The sequence below is a fragment of the Mytilus californianus genome, unplaced genomic scaffold, assembly GCF_021869535.1.
Source record: "Mytilus californianus isolate M0D057914Y unplaced genomic scaffold, xbMytCali1.0.p SCAF_3, whole genome shotgun sequence".
Classification (NCBI taxonomy): Eukaryota; Metazoa; Mollusca; class Bivalvia; order Mytilida; family Mytilidae; genus Mytilus; species Mytilus californianus.
In genome coordinates this window covers 27,775,773-27,798,242 of record NW_026262679.1, presented here as the reverse complement: position 1 = coordinate 27,798,242, position 22,470 = coordinate 27,775,773, and the positions used below count along the sequence as shown (strand labels likewise).

General features: G+C 33.7%; 1 protein-coding gene across 1 annotated transcript; it reads right to left on the bottom strand.

Moving 5' to 3' along the window:
• Positions 1-63: 63 nt before the first annotated feature.
• Positions 64-20,990, bottom strand: LOC127734285 (sacsin-like). The gene is made up of 8 exons (XM_052244109.1): positions 20,837-20,990; positions 20,154-20,270; positions 18,859-19,006; positions 16,375-17,526; positions 15,591-16,004; positions 4,336-15,386; positions 3,434-3,722; positions 64-2,410 (listed from the first exon to the last, which is right to left on the bottom strand). Exons 1-7 carry the CDS (start codon positions 20,975-20,977, stop codon positions 3,441-3,443), a joined length of 13,305 nt encoding a protein of 4,434 aa, XP_052100069.1. The 5' UTR covers positions 20,978-20,990; the 3' UTR covers positions 64-2,410; positions 3,434-3,440.
• Between the last annotated feature and the right edge of the window lie 1,480 nt (positions 20,991-22,470).

Genomic DNA, 22,470 nt, shown 5'->3' with positions numbered 1-22,470 from the left:
AAATGAAACAAATCGAACACCATGGGGAGAACGACATACATATTATAAACCAATAAATCAAAATACATTAAATTATTCAAATTTATTGCAGATGAATAAAAACAAACTATTTTCGTCAGAGAAACACAAATAAGTAGAAAATTATTGTAAATATTGTAATTAATTATCAAATTGCTACATAGTAATGAAAACAATATTTAAACAGTAAACACATGGACATTGATCTAAGCATTGTACTTTACATATAATTCAGTTGCAACAAAACCTATAAGTTATGAAAATATTGTCAAGAATAGCAAATGAAAATGGTTATTAACGAAAACTTTAACTTTGACAATGTAATCAAAAATCAATGGTTTTATTAGTTACACACACTTGAGCATGCACTAAACATAAATAAACAAATACATAAAAAACTGAAAAATATAAACAACAAACTGTAAAAAAAAAGAAGAAAAAGAAAACTCTTTATCTCGTGGTGAAGTAAACTTAGAACAAAACAAAAATTAAATGCACAATAACAAATTATGACAATTCTTATGCTTGATTGATGTTGCTGTCTTGTCTATGTCAATTACCGACTTCATGTAATATGCTTTTACTAACTCGATCATATTCATTTAAACTGCTACTACTTGCATGTAGATTTTTGTTTTGATAAAAATTTCTCGTCTTCCTAACTTTATAAGGAAATATTTGCATAACCTCTTTCTGATAAAAAGGATTGTTTACTGTTAGTCCCAGAACTTTTACAAAGAAGTACGAAACTATCCGTATCTCCTTCTTTATATATCTTAAATTGAATTTATTAAAAAAAATCAAAATCACAAAGAATGACAAAGCTAAGGAAGAAAAAAACGCGAAAAGACCAAAAGCAGTTCACAAAATGATTTAAAAAAACCCCAAATCTCTTAAATTTATCATTAAAAAAACCCAACAGATCTCAAAACTCTCCTCAAAAACAAATCTCTTATTTTCTTCAAACTTATTCCCAGTGTGTTGTGGCATCATTAAATAAAAACTAAAATGACACAGTAACTTTCTCATATCTAAATTACAAATGATAACTTGTTGCTAAAATTATGATTAATATAATAAGAGTTTATATTACACATAAAAATTCCATAAATCTAATAAATTTAAACTTTCATCATATAAGAATGATTCATTTCAATATGACAATAATAATACTAATCCAAAATAAAAAAAAAAACATGTATTTCAGAGTAAACTTTAGGAATGATTTAGAAATCATTTAGTTTCAACTATGTACAAAGTCAGGAAAACACTCAAGTTGACGTGAAAAAAGCACTAACAATCTACTGTTCCCATATCATGAACGTGCTATTATAAGTTACATATATACCTATTACAGAAAGATTAAAAAAATTCAAAATAATTGTTTGGAATTTATAAAGTTATCTCTTTTGATTTGTACGATTTTTCTGTTGTCTCATCTATATATTTATATCTCAATATTTCAAATTTGAAGATGACACTAAGGAAATATTGATTTGAGCATTGCCATATTATAAGAGTATGAAATTGATATATTTTCGTGCAGTATGCTTTACATGATTTATCGACTTCATATTCATTTTGAATAAACAATTGATATATATTTGTAAAACTAAAATATCATTTTTCTTTGCATACAAAATGCAGAAAAGAAAAAAGGATCTTATTAACATGATTTAAAGTCAAAAGATCAAACATCAAGTTTTGCCCATTTTTATGCATTTTACACAAATTACTCATAATAACAAAATTGACATATACAACAATCGATGACATAAGTGTTATTTTAAATCAGATATGATTAAAAACTATTCGTGAAAAGTGTAGTAGAGACAAAACCTATTATACTACATTGTAAAACGAATCAAATATTATAAATCATACATAATAAACAAAATGTTCATTTAAATAATCTACACTGTACAATTTCCTATTTTTTGCAAAAAAAATTTCCCTCCATTTTTCTTTTTTTTTTCTTTTTTGGTTTTTACTAAAATAGAATTGTTTAAGATTTCACAATAATATAATCTAGTATCCATAGTGTAAAAACAAAATATGTAGGTCAAACAGGTCATTTCAAAATGAGACACTTCTCACAACATTAGAATGAAATAAAATATTTAATTTGTAACATTATGAAACAATTTCAGATTCACACAGAGGAATGTTAATGTTAAAAAATAGTTTATTAAAGAGGCATGAAATAAAGTATACTTAATCATTATTCGATATGAACATTTAAAGACTTTATTGTAAATTTTTCTTCTTCTTAACACTGCACAATAAATATAATGTTATATTTAATAACATTCACCGAATATTATAATAAGAATTCGGTTGGTTAAAGTCGTCTAATACCGGCTGGATAACAATGAGTCATGTATCCTTTTATCTGAAAACAAATGACAGTTGAAACAATTTATAAATATTAAACATTTATGAAGTCATTAATACAGCTACAGATGTGACCCCTATTCGGTTATAGAACAAAATTGGAAAATTCTGTCAGATAACACCAAACACGTTAAATTAATGATTAAAGAAAAACTCATCAAAGATACCAGGATTATAATTGTGTACGCCAGATGTGCGTTTCGTCTAAAAAGACTCATCCTTGACGTTCGTATAAAAAAATTAAATGCCAAATAAAATACAAAGTTGAAGACCATTGAGGACCAAAAACTAACAGACATTTGACCATTCAAGTGTGGGGTAAGGACGTACATGTCGTGTTATTCTAACTAAACTTGATTGTTTTTTTGTACTATCGTGTAAAAATGTAACACTCGGATGATATGACAGGATTTTTTGATTTCTCGGTGTATGCAACTCTACGAAATTAATACTGCACTTATCAAAGAATTTAAACTTGCCACACTACGGGAGATAACAAGGGGAACAGGAACTGCTTAAACTTTCGGAGCACCCGAGTTCCACCCAGGTCGTTGGTTGGGTTCATGTTGCTTGATGTTAATTATTTTAGTTCGGGATTGCTGTTTTGTCTTTTCGTAGTTTTTTTTTGTCAGGGCTTGTCTGCTTTTCTTGGTTTTGAATAATTCATTTGTATCTTTTTCCACTTTTCTTTCATATAAATGTTTGGCTTTGTAAAGCAAGCCTCTATAAATTATATAAGAAACATGTGTCATTTAAAAATTAATGCTTTTAAATATTTGGTGTTTTGGAAACAGCAAGTTACAGAAGATTCAAATGTTGATAAAAAAAATCCATCCTTTCATATCAAGCGATACCCAATAGTTTTGGTACAAACATGTTAGATTGACAGTTGTGGAATCATACGAAGTGAAGCGAAAGCAAACATTATGAAAGATTTACTTTTACTTATACAGCAACAGATTATTTCTACACTGTAATTTATGCATCAATTACAAATAATAGGTCTAAAGGTACAATTTACCTGTGGATTAACTTAAAGTTCTGTCTGATATAAAGTCCAAAATAGTCTTGGTGACTTCTACGGCTGTTGCAGCAGTATCTTTACTGTACATTTGAGATGGAATTTGGGGTATTTTCAGCCTGTCTGGATAAATCATTCTTTCAGGGGTACCGACCAGTATTACTAGTTTTTGAACTAGTGTTTTGAGATCTCCATCTAGTCTCATTGCAAGTTCACTGATGTTCTTTGTATCAGGTATATTGTTAGCATCTGTCAGATAATACATGGCTTTTAGTGCCATTTCAACAGACTGAAATATATAAAGAGGTCATTGAATATGGGAGAAAAACTTTTTTATTTCAAATTGTAGCTTTGAATAGAATTCATATAAAACAAGGTATCCTTATCAACTATTCTATATAAAGTATAATCATATGAATAAGAGTATATGTGGGATATACACCAAAAAGAGCAACACAACAACACAAAATATCCAAAAGACATCAAGAGGTCACCATACGGTCTTCAAAATTAGTTATTATTGTCTATACATCATAAAGCTCTTAAATGCCAAGAGTTAATAACAAACATTTATTTAATTGTAGCCATTTAATGTATAATGTATGAAACGGACACAAATCTCCATCCAAATAGATGAAGGTTATATATTATATGGTTAATAAAACTAGACGGTACACATTTTACTACACCAGCTGCGTATTTTGACAATTAAAGTCTCTTCGGTGATGCTAGATGCCAAACAATCTTAAACCAAAACCCTATAGTAGCGTCGAAGAGCTGATATAATTGTAAAGGACAAAATATATTGGAAAACCCGGACAAGAAATTTATGCAGAAAAAACTATGCTATGCAAAAGGGATATACAATTCTTAATTTCAAATGTTAATGTATGTTTACTTACTTGGTAACATATCATACAGATCGAATTGAAGTTTGGCCCAATATCAGCATTAGGCAAGAATTCTATGGCACCAGTTAGGTGAACTTTTGCCTGTCGTATCCATTGTCCTGATTCATGATATGAGGGTACAGGTTCTTGTGGTTGTCGTCTGGAATGTCCGGAACGGCCACCGCGTCTGCCACGACGTCGTTTGTTTCTGTTTGAATCGTGTCTGGCATCTCGATCCCAAGTTCGGAAGTATGAGTAGAAATGTGAACTTCTTGGTGGTTCAAAGGTGCTAGAACTGTCAGAATCAATGTCTTGTCCACTTTCCATTTTAAACACAATTTGCTGTAAGAATTGAAATACTTTCTTGGCAAAATCTTCATTACCACGATTTTTATCAGGATGCCATGTTTTGTACAAACGTCGTATAACCTTTCTTCTCTCATCCTCTGGAAGTGTCCATGCTGCCTTTATCATCTCTTTTACTTCCTTCAAAACTTCATCTAGATTCCTATCATCCTTTGGTGAATCTGCTATATCTAAGAATGGTGCTAATTCTGTTGAGCTCTCTTGAGTGGTACGGTTGAACTTGTAAAGATCATATGCTCTTTTTCTCTCTTTTCTTTCACCTACGTCTACCTCATACATACAGAGTGTACTGTTGAGCAGGGAAGAAGAAGAAGCTTCTTCGAATTTTTGAACAATAATAGCATATATGTATAAAGCGGGTATAAATGTGTCATTTTCGACGGTTTCTTCATTTAAAAGCAAAGCAACATATTCGCCCACTTCAAAGTTAGAAAAACTATTGTCGAGGTAACAGTGCCAATCTGGATGAACAGTTGTACCAGCAGGCGGGAAAATTGACGTTCTGCATCGTTGTGTTATTGAATACTGAGAAATTCCTTCTTTATCTAAAGCTTTCGATATGCTATCTGGGTTTTTCAAATGGTGTAGTACAACAAATAAAAGACCTTCGGTGTCAGTGAACTCGTTGTTGCTACAACTTTGCAGTGCTCTACTTATTGTCCTGGAATTTTCAACGACCCATTTTGTTATCTTTATATCCCTAAAACAGCACAATAAAATATGTTCTGTTTCGTTTTCCATATCTGTTTTTGTGTAATAGTAACACGATTCCTCACTGTAACCAACAATGTTGCTTCCAAACACTAACTTTAATTGGACCATATCAACCTGCATTATTTGTAACTTTTCAATACTTGTTATTATTCTATCAACATCTATTTCGGTCTCTTTAGCTTGATATGATCTTCTTCCCCTGCAATGAACAGCTATTCTTACTGCAGCTTCTAAAAATTGAGGCGTGACTATGAAATCACGAAGTAATCGTCCTTTCTCGTCAAATCGGACGGTCAGCGCTTCTGCATTAAGTTGTTTCGCTATCATGTCCGATAAGATATTTGGCTGCAGTTTTAATGGCATTTTTTTGAAATCTAAAACAATGTTTCCAACACCGAAGACATTCAATTCATTTAAATGCATCATGTATGGCATTCCAATATCATTTCCAATCTTCTCCTCATAATCCCTGTTGTCCGATAAAACAATGTTTCTCGCATTGGCTAGAAACTTATCCCTTGTTGGCAAATACAACGTGTCTATATTGGTTAGATCAGTTTTCAGTTCATCATTAAGCAAAGGAAGATGATTGCAGATTCCTTGAAGGGCTTTTCTCACCGTCTGTAATTCGTTAACATGGAGCATATTGTCTCCAACATCTATGTTTAGATGAGCTAAGACCCTAACAAAGTTACAAATATTTTCACGTGTGTTCATGCCTAAAAGTTCAAATAACTTAAAATAGGCACCATATTGTTCCGGTACTTCCATCAGGTATGGTGTGATTTCCTCTACTTGTAAACTTTTCACTACTCGATCACAGGTGACTAATAACTTCGACTTTGGAATGAAGATTATCGGTTTTTGCGAAAGGGATTTCTTTAAATTTTCTGAATTGGAATCTTTATATTTAAGAAGCCATGCGTATAAATTAATCATGACCTGCTCAATCCAAATTACATGTGTATCTTGAATTCCGTTTTGATTTGCCAACAACTTCAAAGAATCACAAATATTCTGAGTATGATGAATTACATTGTCCAAAGAGGGTTCTTTCTGCACTTGCAACTGTTGAAGCATCTCATTTTGAATTTTGAGTGATTTAGAACGAAGACTTTGAGGATTGGCAAAATATGGTAGAATTGAACATGTAGTCCAGCACATATCGGAATACTCTTCGGGAACTGAGCTCTGAAAGCAAATGAGCTTAGTCTCTGGTTGTTTAAAGATATGATTTTTCCATTTTTCGACAGTATGTGGCACAATAAATTTGATACCTCTAATGTCTTTCAATACACCTTCCTTTTCTACTTGATTTCTATTTAGAATGTATTCAATTAACCTTGCAGATTTGTTTTTTGCTTCGTCTGTTACTTGAAGTCGACCTAAATTCTCTACAATGCGTGCAAAATCCACAATTAATTCTCTTGTGATTTCGTCCTGGATTCCTGCTGTTTCTAGTAAGTATTTCCAGTGTCGGTCGCCAAATGGTTTACCTGGGAAATCATCCTGACTACACATCAGTTGCATCAAATCGTTAAAAGGATTCTTAAAATGAGATGCTTTAAAAAACACGTTTTGGTTGTCTGGCACAAAAGCAACATTTTGTAGAACCGTTATAAGATCTTTTTGATGATCATCAAATTCAAAAGATTTCGCCAACAGACTGTTTTGAATGTATGCTAGATGCTTCAAATGAACCATCGTTGGTAAAAATTGAAACTTTGGTAGCAGGTAATTAGTATAAACGTCAATAGGTTTTACATTTTCGTTTGTTAAACCCATCCTAGCATACAGCTTTTTCAGCTTTGATGATGTTTTTAGTAAGATTGTGCCTGACGAAATGGCCCACTCTTCGATTCCGTCAACAACTATGTCTCGACTAACAGCATCGTCGAGAACCAATATACTAGAATGTCCATTAATACTAATGTTATGTCCGTTTACATTTGAATGTAAAGGGATCGCCTTCATCTTGTCTATTTCGATGTCTGCATCACAGTTTTCTAGTATTTTGTCCAGATTTTCACAAATGAACCCCATTATCTCATAGCAATTTTTTACACTTATACGTCTGTTACAGATATCGGTTTTGTGCTGAAAAAGAAAATTTAAAAGGGCTCCAGCGTTGTTGTAATTGACAATAATGTAATTTAAAATCAATCTATCACTCGGGGCAACCAAAATGTCAACGCACGGTAGGTGAAGACTCTCTAGAGCTTTCCTGAGATATCCTGAATAGCTTTCAATGTCCAATACACACATCGATTTGTCGATTGGAGTCAAAATTGGCTTGTAGTTGTCAAACTTCTCATTAACTGGTTCATCAATGCAAGGTATAAGACACCATGGTAGTACTGGTCTTAACAATGCTAATATAGTTTCCGATGTAATGACAGCTGTGTCTTGTTTGCAGTTATTTGTATGTTCTCTAACTTCCGAGTTCAAAAACATCCATACCGACTCAATCCACGATTTATTTGGGATTTGTCTTATTTGTGGATTCCATTTTACATCTTGGTTGTGTGTTCTGTACATTTCGGCGGTCAGTGTGTTATACAGTAATTCGGAAAAAGAATCAATTGTAAATGATTTTATTCCAGTCGATGTTCTTGAAATACTACTAACCAATTCAGAGTGTAGAAACAAACTCGAGGATTCGTTTAATATGTAGCAAAACTTTGAACTAAACACTGGATAGACAGTGCTGAAAACTCTCAAGATACCATCGTTGGTCAGACATAGTGGCAAACCTTCAATTTCATCTTCAAAGGACTGGCTCTGTTGGCAATACTTGATACAAGTCACAAGATTTTCAACTGATCTGAATGTAGTTCTTTCGATTGCTTCACAAATATTACCGATATGACATTTGTCGGTATCTGCAGAATTAAAAGATTTCAAAAACGATATGAGAAAGTCTGGCGACATTTCGGTAATTTTCACTTCAGCTTCTTTTAAACTGTTCAAAATAGCTTTGGGTGAATCGAGCAATTTAATCCCCAAGTCCTTAAGGAGGCGAACCAAAGTATGCATGCTGTTTTGTCTTTTCGTTTCATCTTCTAATTTTTGAAAATTTCTCTGTAGACTAACAAAACGTTCCTCTATACTTTGACTGACGCTGGAAATCAGTTCTATCGATGCATTGGGCATTGTTCCTTCAGTTAGTGTGTTGAATACACAAGGGAAAACCATTTCGCTACATATGAGAGGATGAAATTTAACTTCTACTTCAGCTTCTTTTATGTATTTATAACTTAAGAAAAGCGATTCTTCATTTTGAAAGATCCATTGATAAATACTTTCAGCTAGAAATTTAAAGTATTCATTACTTGCTTTGCAAACCTCAGGCCAAAATGTGTGATAGACATCATTGAGTTTTGTCACCTCTTTTTCCGTCATCAATTTCCCCTCTTGTAGACCAAGATTGTCTTTAACTAAATGAAGAGCACTAGCATAAGCTGGAGCTATTACGTTTTTCAGTAATGTTTTATTCCATGCAGATCGATAACCTTCTTTTTCCTCTGTCCATAAGTTTCGCCTTGCCTCATGATCTAGTACAAAATGTCCATTGATATGAACTGGCATTCCTGTTTCCAATGGGAGTGGTAAAAAGCAGAAAGCACGTCCTTTTGAAGGTAGAACTTTGTCCTCGGTTGGCAACAGAACAGCCACTCCACCTCTTGGTAGAACTCCTAATTCGTATTGTCTGTACGCTACCTGAACACTTTCTGGTGAATGCATCGGGAATCCTATACGTCGAACAATCATCCAGTTCTTCCTTTTCCCAAATGTATCATTTACATTTATTTTGTATTTAACCTCTGACATTTTAATGCAGTCGGGATCTTTTGTTTGCCCTATCTGGTAAGAGCAAGAGTGCAATTCGTTATAAAAACGGCGTCGTTTTGCCTCGTCGGATTCCGTCATTTCTACAGTAACAGCATATATCTCTTTTAACTGGCCATCAATGATTTCTGATAATCTAACAGTTTTTACGTTATTTACAAACAATAAGATTTCTGACATTTCCTCTTGAAAATTTTCAATTAAACCACGAATGAAATTTTCATTCATGTCTTTTGAAGATATTTTTGATGTTGAGGCAAGCGTGCTAGTTCTAAGAGGAAGTCTAAAAATGGTTCCGTGTTCTTTCATAATTAAGTCTTCATAATAACATTTAAATACATTTGGGTGATCTGTTTTCAATATTTCTGTATGAAAATATTGCCTTCCAGGACTTTCAGGTGTAGCTTTGGGAACAAAGGTACAATGTGGATCCATCATACAAAGGATTTCTCCTGTTTCAACATTGTCTCCCTTTGTTAAAAACGACGGAACATCAGTTAGATGATAAACTGCATTAAACCCCACTCCATATTGTCCCGTTTTCGTTGGATCCTCTCCTTTACTTCCTATACCAAGTTTCTGTATACCTTTTATGTCAGCTTCCGAGAATGAGCTGTCATTATAGATAAGGATAGCTGGGCCTTGTAAGGGCTTCCAAGAATCGGAAAACAAGTTGTCCGTTTCGTGATTATTATAGTCAATAACAATATGTACCTCTAATGCTTTAGCGTCATCAGCATTCTGCAGTAACTCTTTCAGTACCCCAGCATCACAAGGATATCCAGATAAAATGCGCTTGATCCTTGTTATAAGTTCTTCGTGTTGACCAAAATCTTTTGAAAACATCTCGATTGGCTTTGAGCATTCTTCAATCTTTTGTTCGCGCTTTGAGTTTATTCCTAAGGCAAATGCAATATCAAATGATATGCTCGGATGAGTAAATTTCATTTTTCCTAAAGATGTGATATTAACCTCGTCGACACATAGTTTGCTTACATGAGTCAAGACTCCTTTAGTATCTGGAATATATAAGTTTTGGAAGTGTTGTTTTTGCATATTTTCTAGTTCGTTCGCTTGAACTAAAACTCTGAGAAGCTTAACATACACCTTAACTGCATCTTCTGGCATGTCGTTTGACTCATATCCCACCTGAATTGATGATAAAACTTGCATTGTCGTCTGAACAGAGCACTGTTCGTGTATTCCCATCAAATTCATAAATCCTTTCAAAGTTCTCAAATGAACTGCCGTGTTCAAACCATACAAATATGGACTGCAATCCTCTGATAGGTTAAGAAAAAGCTGACAAGGTTGGATGAATTTTCCATTCAGTAATATAAGTTTCTCTCCAGAATATGCAGCTGCTACTTGCAAAATTTCTTCAAGCTTTTCATCATCGTATGCATTCTGCTTAAATATTTTATCTAAATATTTGTATATTTTCATGGTAGTTTTATCGAGAATGTCAAGTTCATCTGCATCTGGACCTTTATCATCAAAACATCGACAGATGGTCTTCAGATTGTCCAGAACAGTTTTAAGATCTACTGCATCCTCCTCTATAACACCTAATTCTTTAATAAATTGGTGATCTATATCATATGGAAGACTTGATCTATCTAAAACTGCTTCTAATGAACAAACAAGTTCTAGGATGGAGTCAGCATGTAAATTTGATGGGCATTCAAACAATAAAGGAATTCGATCATTTTCATTTCTAGAACATGCTTGCTCTGTCAATTCAAGTTTTTCCCCTCCCCATTTTATCTTCCAGTGCCTCGGCCTTGTCTTGACAGGAAGAAACTTTATTACTTGAAGTTCTGTCAAAAGTTTTTCATTTGGCATGATGTTTGCACGTTGCTTGTTCATGTAAGAAACAAACTTTCTACATCGATCTAATGCACGATGCAAATCTGTGTTTGCGAGTTTCTGGATGGAATGTGCTCTGTCAATTACCATTTTGTCTGAAAGTTCACCTTTAATCATACCTAGCTTGTTCAATGCATCTAACCGTTCTTGGGTGTCGTATCGGTCGTCTGTTAAATCAACAAATCGTTCATCGTTCACTTCAAATAAAGGCCCTACTAATCCGTTTCTATCGATTGTTTCATTAGGACATCTGAACAGTCTGTTTGGAGCTGTTGGAATGCAACAAGTTGATTCCATTAAGTGAAATAGATCGTCGGATCTTCTACAAGCATCTAATGCAAAAAGAATCAATTGGTCATTCGTAGATGCATCCCTGTTACCGGATGTCAGAAATGGAAAAACAACAACAGAATAAAACGAAACTACACTTAAAATTCGTTCGTTAAATGCACCATCGCACCCATAATTCGTGAAACAGTTCCCTATATTTTTTGGTAAACGTATAATTGTAATTTCTTCATTTTCAAAATGTTCAATGCACATTTGAAACGCCTTTTCGGCAAATTCAGCTTCCATCAAAACTGGATCTAGAAATTTAGAGCGATTAAGGCAAACAGATTTGTCTCCTCGTCGGAAAACAACAGGTTGTTTTATTGCATCTGATATGGTTCTATAAAATGATTTCTTAAGTAGTGCAAAAATTCCTTGTTCCATGTCTTCAACAGGCCACTGTTTAAAGTAATGCTCATTAGGATCAATATTCAGGTTAGGCAAATGTTCCAGGAATGTAACATAAGCACGACAAATAGCATCAGATATAAGAGCTTCGTTCCATTCACTGTCGAATGAATCCTTGTCATCTGTCGTTTTACAAGACAGACGTCGGCGATCTGAACTGACAGCAAATGATCCATTTATATGTACAGGAAATTTACTTTCCACCGGTAATGGAAGGTAACAAAAGAGATGGCTGGTCTGATAAAATCCAAATGGAGATTTCTCCAATGAACAGGTGCTGTATTTATCTTCATCTTGTTTTTCCAAAAGACAAGCAACACTACCAAGTGGCAATACACCTTTTTTTCTAGAATTCAATGCCATCAATTTGCTCCTGTCTACACCTGATGCCCAGGTAACAAGCCACGTTGACTTCGAAGAATAACCAGTTATTTCTAATCCTCTTAAATTGTTATCTGCATTTATAACTATTTCTTGCAAAATACTGTTCGATATTGTCATCAAATCATGATGCCTGTTTCTTTTGGCTATTCTCAGACTTTCAGCCATGTCTCGTAACACTGTTATTTTCTTTCCAGTATATATGCTTTTTCCAAACGGCTTCTCAATTGTATTTTGCAACTCTCGATGCGCAGAATACAATAGAACTGCTTCTCTCGGATCGGTTTTGTTGGAAGGTAAGTGATAAAATTCAATTTCATTTACATTTTGGGTAAACAACAACAAATTTCCACATGCCTTTACAAATATTTCAATAAGCTCCATCATCTCCTTACGATTGTAAACTTTGTCACTTATTTCACTTGGCGCCCGGGCTTGTTCCTCTGTTCTCAGCGGAAACCTAAATAAAGTTCCATTCAATGGCAAGTTTCCTTTCTCTGGATTGAGATTGCAACCAAATACCCCATTATATGGCTCAAACTGTGAGTTCATTCTCTTTAAAACAGAATGATTTGTCCTTGTGTCAATTTTAATGCCTGGTTGATTCTTGTTCCTAAGGGCAGAACCTAGGTATGTGGTATGTGGATCAAATATCACTATCTGGTTACCCGATACAAAACTTGGCACCTCTGTTAAGTTGTAGACAGAACAGAACCCCAATCCAAATTTTCCTATTTTTGAGCTATCGTCTTCTTTTGTTGCTCCACTTAATTTAGTGATGTTTTCAAAGTCCTTTTGAGAAAAAGTAGCGTCATTGTATGCCCATAAGGCTGGTCCTTGACATTTTGCCATATTACAGTCAAGTAATTTTGTTCTAAACTGTTTGTTTTCGCGTTCATCAAACATGAAAGAGACCTTGGTAGCCCCTGCATCATCGGCATTTTGCACAATTTCTTTTGGTACGGATAGTCCATCTTTGTAATCCTTTATCAAATTTTTTATCCTTCTTGTTAGAGGTTCAGTCTGGCCCCATTCTTCAATGCCTTCTGTATCCTCAAGCAATTTATCTGTAAGCGACGGCACACCTAGTTTCACTGCCGTGTCATGAGATATATCCGGGTGTACGTAATAAATTTCATCACCATCTTCTTCTGCTGCTCCTTTAAGCCAGTCGTCGTTGCAATAGTTGCATTCGTTTGCTGGTTTTAAAATAACCCTTCCTGTAGTATAAGTATGTACTGGAATCAGGACTCTTTCGTCAATATCATCACATTCTTTTAAACTGTTCAATATTTTCATACATAGATGAAGATCAATTTTTGATTCTCGTTCGTTCTGGTATTCACCTTCGTATTTGTCTTGAATCATCTGTAGAACTCTCAATAACAGATCAGTATCTTGACAATTCACACAGTTCATCCGAGTGAAAAACTGTATCAACTTTGGTATCTTAAATTCTGGAGGCAGAGAAAATAGATACGGTTGTAATGAGATGTCGGAGTCTTTTGTTTCTATAACTATATTGCATGATGGTTCAAAGCCAAATCCGCTCCAAATCCATTTTTCTGTTTTAAGAGGTGTGACCTCGCTACCTCTACTATAATTTACAGATAGGAAATTGTAAATTTGATTAATCAATGGCAGAAGATATGGTTTGTACTTGTCCTCATATACCCGAATGATGATAAACAGCTGTTCTATTACACTTTTGATGCTTGGTGTTTTGTTCCAACTGAATATTCTAGACAGTTCAGGTTGGACATTTTTTTGTAATACAGGTTGAACGCTTCCGATGAGAAGAACGTATTGATGATCAAAAAGTTCTGCTGGCTTACAAAATGGGAATGAAGATTCCAACCACGGTAACATATCAGGAAAGTTTTCCATTCTACAGCTCGGTTTTATGAAATGCACGTTCATGAGCTTTTCTGATAGATTAGTCTGCCCTGTAATGCTTCGCAAAAGCTGGGTATTTTTCTGGAGAAAATCAAACAATCGCGACGATCTTTGATCTTGTGCGTCTTCATGGGGTTTTGACTCTATGTATTTTGCACATTCCAAGATGTCATTAGCATGCACCTCACTGCCTGTTTTTAGTCCCAATTTTCGTACTTGTTTCAGAGTGATAGGACATTTAGTCATATTTGGAAAACGGTCTTGATCTATTATGATCCATTGCAAATCAGAATCTTCCGGATCAAACAATTCTATAGCTCTTTTCATTTCTCCACGGCCATTTGGAACAAACTTAATGTTTCTTGCGATGCCTAAAATTGTTTGTTTGTTTTCAAAATTTTTTAACATCCTCATTACAAATTTCATCATCAAGTTCATCTCATTGTGAGAATAATGGGTTCCTCTTTGTAAGCAACTCATTACGTCAATAACTACATCTTCCATACCTATAGTAGGCACTTGCAGGTTTAACAAAGCCTTGTGAAAATGTCCAGAGTAAACTAACGATTCCTTCTGATATTTGATCGGCAATTGTTCTGTCTCTGCAATGATGCTTACTTCGTTTGAAGACACGTTTCGTCCGCTATTTTTTTCTTTGAAAATTTGTAGTTTTGATATAAAATTTGCTACATTGGAACTAAAATACGAACTTGTCGCAATGTACTTTGCAAATTCTGTTCTCTCTTTTTCTGTACAGGTTTTATTAAATTTCTGTATAGCTTGGCCACTATTACGTTGTAAGGTGACATCTTCTAACATGTTGAAAACATTTTCAACTGTTGGAAAATATACAATCTTGTTTATATCTTCATGGTTTATGATTGCCTTTGGTAGTGTGTCAACTGTTACGATGTTAATGTAACTCAATGCTTTACAAACTTCGTCAGGTAAATCTGTGTAGCCATGATATGACTTCAGTAAAACTTTAGTTGATAGTTTGTACAGAAAGTCTTTACTACCTTGTGAACAGCTTGGGAGAAGATGTAAATTACTGAAGTCGTCTATGTCATAATCTTGTAAAAACTTCCAAACATTCGTCAACCATTTCTTACCAGCAACTGTACTTGTGGATGTTTTCCAGCGTAAAGCATGATCGGTTGTTTTGCCGTTGTATTTTCTGATAGTACCAAGAAGAAGGGTTGCTATATCATCTGTTGACAGGTCTTCCATTGTACAAAGCTGGTACTCATCTTAAGAAAAGAAATTCAAATCTTATGACTTTAAGAACAAATATTACAAAAATATATGTTTTATTTACTTTCGTTCATTAAATTTTGTTTTCCGTGTAATACATGTATTCTGTAATGGCATAGGTTCAAAATGATTGAGAAAAAATCTTTTCTTTTAATCTTAATCAAAGCTATGTTTAAATAACTTTCAAACCATATACTCACTATTCTCTGCCATTTGTACGAGTAGTCTGTACAACTCTGTTTGAAGCCCTTGTTTGCAGAACACATCTTCTTGTCCTGGAAAGAGTTCCATTTTTTCTTGACATACTATAATTCGTTTGTCCCGTCCTCTATTTCCAAATAATGTAAAACTGCCATTCTGTAAAGGTAGTAGTTCAACACCAACTAGACTGAGGCTTTTCCTTGTTGAGAGAATGAAATGAAGTATATCAAGCTTCTCATTACTGGTCATTTTCTTGTATTTTGCATCAGACTTCAAGAAATTTAGGATAAACTTTGGCGTCAACTTCTGTACTGAGTAATCACGGTATCTGATCATAGACGTCACATGTTCTGGTACGTTGACAAGATTGACGTTATATCGTTGAACAAGTCGTACGATTGTTTCCTTCACTGCTGTAATTTAAACATGCAATCAGTTTGGTTTGAAATACAATAAAATTGTTTTGCCATTGTTCATTTGTAATTGATTTGACAAAAAAGTAACATCTTTATAACAATTAAAGATAACTTGATATCTTATTATGGAATAAATAGTAGCAGTTGGTAACACCTATCTGGTTTTCAAATGTTTAGATTTGAGCGTTTTGGATGAAGGTAAATCCAGAAAAGCGCTTCGGCTGTACGAAATTTGTAAAGTGTAAAATATTTTTTATATAAAATCAAATAAATGAAAAAGTCATAGGTCTGTTATGTATTCTATAACAGTAAAATTCCTAACAATTACTGTTCGTATAGACTTGCTTAGAGTTTTGAAGCTACATACCTTCAGGTGTGTCCTCATTAAAAATGTTAAAAACAGCATCTTCGGATTTTATCCATTTACCGCCATTGTTCTCTGTATACAAGAAAGCTGTTTGTAAAAGTCGGCTGTACAATGGATTGAGAATAATTGCCCAGTCATTGGTTATTCTTCTGTGATCTGGTATACATGTGTAAGTATTTTGAAGAATATCACTTACTTCCTTCTTGCTCTTGCTCATTTGTATTGTATCGTTGATTAACATATGATATGCCTCTGCCAACACTTCAATGACTAAGCATTTGTTCCATCTGATCGTTTTGTCCATGTGGGCTTTGTTTTTGGTTTGATCTGCAGTTGGCCATTTTACATGACGCCTGTTTTGAGTAAGTGCAAAATATCCATTCACATGAACTGGAAACCCTGTCAAACTTTCATTCTGTAGTGGAAGTGGCATAAGGCAAAATACATGACCTTTGAACTCAGGTTCTTGAAATAAAGGCAACCCCAAGCTCACGTAAGGGCTGTATGATAACGACTCGTCTTGTGATAAAGTCTTTAACTCTTTGGACATCTCCCCACCTTTGTAGCAGTGCATAACGTACCATTCATTCTCAGTGTGTTCTCCATTTTGTTCTGTCATTTCTATTTTCATATTATAAGAAGCCATGAAACTTTTTTCTGCCAAACTATTCCCAACAGATTTCATAAACTCATGCAATTGTTTTCTCTGTTTGCGGGCATCTTGAATACAACTGTCCGATATGTTCACCGTATATATTGGCAAATCTTCACCTGAATGCATCTCACTGGCGTTCTTTGTATATAGCTCTATTCTTTCTAAACACTTCAAAAACAATAGTTCAACTGACGCCTCTGATTGAAATGCTCTGAAAAGGTCATCAATCTTCGCTTCATCATAAACATTGTCCGACAACAAAGTTGGTTTTGAACGCAATGGAAACCGAAAAAATGTACCAGTAAATTTTCCAGACTGCAACGTATTTTCTGAAAACCCAAATATTCCTTCTAGAGCTGAAAGGCAGTCTGATATGTTCATTTCTGTTGTATACCCCTTCAACTTTTTCAATTTCATCAGGATACATACACGATCCGGGGTAGTTTGGTGTGGATCTAATATCAGCATCTTGTTCTTACTTATAATCATTGGATAATCTAAAAGTAAAAAGATATTAACGTTTTTTATGATGTTATATTTTTCACGACGAATTTATCAAAACGATACACATGTAATTCATATCCTAGTAAATACATGTTTTTATGTAATATATTTGCGTGGAAGTTCAGTGTGAATATGTAGATTGCATCCTTCACTTGGATTCTGTGTGCACCAGATTTAAATATTTTTAGTGCATATTTTATGCCATTCGTCATAAAAGTTTTCTTTTTCAGACAAGTTAGTTTTATCTCAGTATCTTTCGGATTTCGATTTTTTTTATTTGCCAACATCTACTCTTTACGCTTTTTTTCTATTTTCAGGTTTCATAGGGATGTTTTGAAAATAAAGACGGACGACTCAACACACCAAAAACCAAAAGATGATTACGTTTTCCCTTATTCTAAAATAACTCAACCGGCCTTTATGACTAGTTGATAAATAAAACATTCACATATTCTGTACTTTTATAAAATATATATACAAAGTATGTGTATACAATGGTAAGAGATAACTAAACTCCTTGCCCAGACGTTTACCCTTATCATGTCTGAATATAAAAATAAGAAGAGGTGGTATGGTTGCCTATAGCTATGAGACAACTCTCCACCAGAGACCAAATAACGTAGAAGTTAGCAAATATAAGTCACCGTACGGCCTTCCGCAATGATCAACACCCATACCGCATGGTATAAAAGCTAACATTGTATAAAAATCATCAACTTTACAATACACGAAGTAGGCTATAAAATATAGCATAAACGAAAGTTTGAATATATACATATCTAGTAGGCAATTTGAAATCTATTCTTAATTCTATCTATTAGTATTAATTCCGGTGTTAAATCAATAACGACGAGGAAGGATGTGGTCAGGACTATTATAAATATCAACTGTTATTTTCGGTCACTCACAAAATTATTCCAAAATAATAAGCTACATCATGATCGAGGTCGTACTGTCTTTGATTTCTTCATTAGAAAACCTTGGTTCAGTCGCTTATTTGTAAGCAGTGTCCTTCGTGACAGTTTCATAGACAACGATATTTTATCAACTGTCTTATATTGACTTCATAAGAGGAAGATTTGCTAACGTATAAACTATTCTGTATATATGACTAATAGTCATATATATATCGAACATCTACAATTTGAATTTTTCGTGCTAACCATTCCTTTCACTTTTATTTGACGGATCAAAGTATCAACGAAATTTGCCTGTCATTGTAATATATTTTTTATTTAAGATTCTAAGGGGTAAATATGAATATCATAATAAATGAATTTGAAATCATTTTTAAAATAAACATCGTCAGTAAATGTTAATCTTACCCGTTATATGAAACACAGATTTGAATCCTAGTCCAAAGCGACCAATCTTTACAGGATCGAATTCTTTAACACTGCTGTTTATCATCTGAATACCGTCCCAATCTTCCTTGGTAAACTGAGCATTGTTGTACACACATAGGGCTGGACCCTGTAAAAGAAAACTTCCAGATAGGTTTACTTAAAACAATTTTTGATCATTTTTCATTTGGTTCGTGTTGCTCAGTCATTAGTTTTCTATGTTGTGTTTTGTGTACTGTTGTTTGTCTTTTCGTCGTTTTCGTTTTTTGCCATGGCATTGTCAGTTTGTTTTCGATTTATAAGTTTGAATATCCCTATGGTATATTTTGCCTCTCTCCTAAATTCTATAATTTCGTAACATAAACTCAACATTGTTGTACATTTGCAAAAAGCAAACGATTTAATTTTCCCTAAATCATTTCAGCATTGGAATTAATGAAATAATATTTTCGAAAATGTAAAAGTACTGGGTTTCAAAAAGATGGTTTTTGTTTATAAAATACTGTTCATGTCCCAAAAGTCATTAGCTGTTATGAAAAATAAATAAAGGTAAATTATGGAAAGATTATTATATTATATTAGCTCAGAACTGAAAAAAAAACGGACAATATCACACAGGTCGTAATCTTCATTTTGACATAAATGTTTACTTTATGTATCTCGATTGCTTCGTTGATTGATGATTGCTTTACACCGCATCAGCGCAAAAGTATGTTCATTTTTTAAGTGTAGATCACAACTTTTCTTTATATTTTCCTCCAATTATTAAATAAAAATCTAGTTTTTCAATCTAAGTTGCCAGATTTAGAATACATATCATAGAGATTTTATCACCATCAACGAAAGTTTTATCAAAGATTTACAACACATTTTCTGATGTCTGCAGGATGATGTCTCATTGATGTATATCTCAACTCTGTTTAATCAGAGATGTACATTTGTTAGATAAAAAAAATCAGCTAGCGTTTATCTTTTCGAGGAATCCACTTTTTAAAGCTTTATCTATATCCTATACATGAGTTCGAATCCCGGCGAGGGAAGAACAAAAAAATTGCGAAAGCAAATTTACAGATCTAACATTGTTGGGCTGATGTTTAGACGAGTTGTATATACAGAATGTACACAGCCATGTATCACCATCACTGCTGGTGATCCGATGGATAAAGCTGTTGTAGAGTTGTCACTGGTTCAGACGTACCTATATACAATTTCTACATACTAGTATTAGAGGTCACTGCCAGGGTTAGCCATAATATTTATTTAATCATTTATTTTACCTTAAAGTATTTTGTGAAGGGTTTTCCTTTTACACTATCATCATTGTTCATAGATCGTCCATCGAACAAAACCTTCATTTCTGATGCTTCTGCGTCCTCCGCATTTTGGATGATTTCCTGAAAAGTTCAGTTTCTCTTAGTATCAATATGACAGTATTGTTATTACCAAAATTATATGACTAGTCTTATATATGTTCAATGTAATTAAGATGTGATAATCATCCAGCGGGTAAATTGTTATCCACATTCAACCAAAAAGAACACGATTTAGGTCATAAAATAGTGGAACCCTAGTGGTCAACGTAATTTTGTGCATCTAACCTGTACAGTCCACATCAGTCAATCACGGCAGCTGTTCGGAACTTGCTTCGTTGGTTTGCAAAATTGAAAAAGTACCCTCGATCTTCCTGTATATATGTTACTCGCCTAACATCGGTGTTTTTACGAGGAATTTTCCTTCCTCAACCAATAAAATGCCGCTTTTAAATTCAACAAATGTACGGAAGATACATTAAAACAAGAAAACACTAAGGAAAACATAGAGGATATATACCTCATTTCAAGCAGACTAATTTGTTCCAATCAGTTTTGAGGCATTTGTTGAAAACTGCAGTTTTGAAAGAATAGGAATAGGTGTTCAAATTTTGAAATTCAATTGACAGTTATAGATATGATTTTTATACCTTGAGTATCTGACCGTCATCAGGATATTCATCAAGAATTTTCTTAAGTTGTTTAATCAGAGGTGGTTGTTTCATTGATGAGTAAACAGGCCCATCATCAACTGACTCGTCACTACTGTCGTCATCGTCACTCGGTTCCATCTTAATATCTACTTGTGCCTAAAAATGTAAAATCTGAAAATTACATTTTTCATGTTATAAATATTTTGTTAAAACATAAATCCCCATTGTTTTGTATTTCAATATTAAAACAATTTCATAAATGGTGTCTTTTTCAATAAATATTATGGTACACAAAACGTGCATTTATCTACATAAGGCTATCAGTGGTGCTCGAATCAAAACAGTTGGAAGGCCAAATAAACGCAGATAAAGAGCATAAGTATACGTCAATGAGATACTTAGAAGCAACCAAATGACATAAAACAAGACTCAAAAACATCAGCAGACCAACAGACGATGTTCAGCAAAAGACAGGAGTCTATACAATTTCAAGCTCTAAACAGTTTCTATCATTAGTTAAAATGTAGGTTTGAACTTTATTTTCTTAACTGCGATTACTCTTAGGTAGGTAATTGTGTTTTTTGTCTTTTTATAATTTGTTTTTGCGCTTATACAAATCTGATGTGTCAAGCCCTTTTCAACTGATTTTAACAGTTTGTTCTTATATGTTGTTAGGTTGAGAATTCACGAATCCGGCCACATTCTGTCTGGTGTGCCTTTCAAAAGCGAGGAACCTGTATATTTTTTTTACAGAAGTACGACATCCCTTTTGGATAAAAAAAATACAATAATATCGTCAAACAAAATTGCCTCTTTACGCTTGATAGATTTTTATCATTTGGACACATAATTTTGATTGGAGTTGTTAGCGTATCCTACCAAAAAGGTAATCTGTATCATAAAAGTTAAATTACTTTAGGGAACGACCATTTGATTCTGTGGGGGAAGCAGTTTTAGGGCCACCTTTTGAACGAGCAGAAAAAAATGTTCTAGCCCTTTGTCTGCGATAAAATAAATATTCTGGCCGCCTAATATGAAAAAAAAATGTTCTGACCTTATCATATTTCAATCTCATCAATTTCACACTCAGAATTTACTGCTTGTTCCCTTACAGATAGAACAAATCAGATAGGGTAATGCTAAATAATGTCAAAATCTACTTTCCATTTTGACCAAATTTGGCAGACGTCTAGGTATTAGAGTTCTTTCCCTTAAAATGTTTTCCCCAAGTTTTTGCGTTTTTTGAGTTTACATCTTGAAAATTGAAGTTAATAATGGAAAACTTTACAAAATAAAAAGTTATCAGCAAGACTTCAGACAAGATCAGCAATTAAGTCAACTGTCCGAAAGCATAAGTGGTCTACTTATCAGAGTAATTGCCCTTAAATGACCATGTTTATCATTTGTTATACATTGTTTGCAAAGTTTCAAAACTTTGCCACGTCATGTCTTATGTATGTGCTGCAAAGTTCAGACTTATTATACTTTTGTCAGTACAATAAAATCAGTGTCAAATATGTAGATAATACAAGTACGTTTAAGTATTCTGCGATCAAATATTTCTTAAATATAAATAATTACATTAGATGTATGTTTCATTATTATACATTATTTTGATTGGCTAACAGCAA

Bases quoted from the DNA above. Each gene is read 5' to 3' on its own strand.
- LOC127734285 (XM_052244109.1), bottom strand. From the start codon at position 20,977: ATGGAACCGAGTGACGATGACGACAGTAGTGACGAGTCAGTTGATGAT. The intron at 16,005-16,374 runs GTATGTAGCTTC...TTTAAATTACAG, and splicing joins TAATGAGGACACACCTGAAG to CAGTGAAGGAAACAATCGTA. The intron at 3,723-4,335 runs GTAAGTAAACAT...TATATATTTCAG, and splicing joins TCTGTATGATATGTTACCAA to TCTGTTGAAATGGCACTAAA.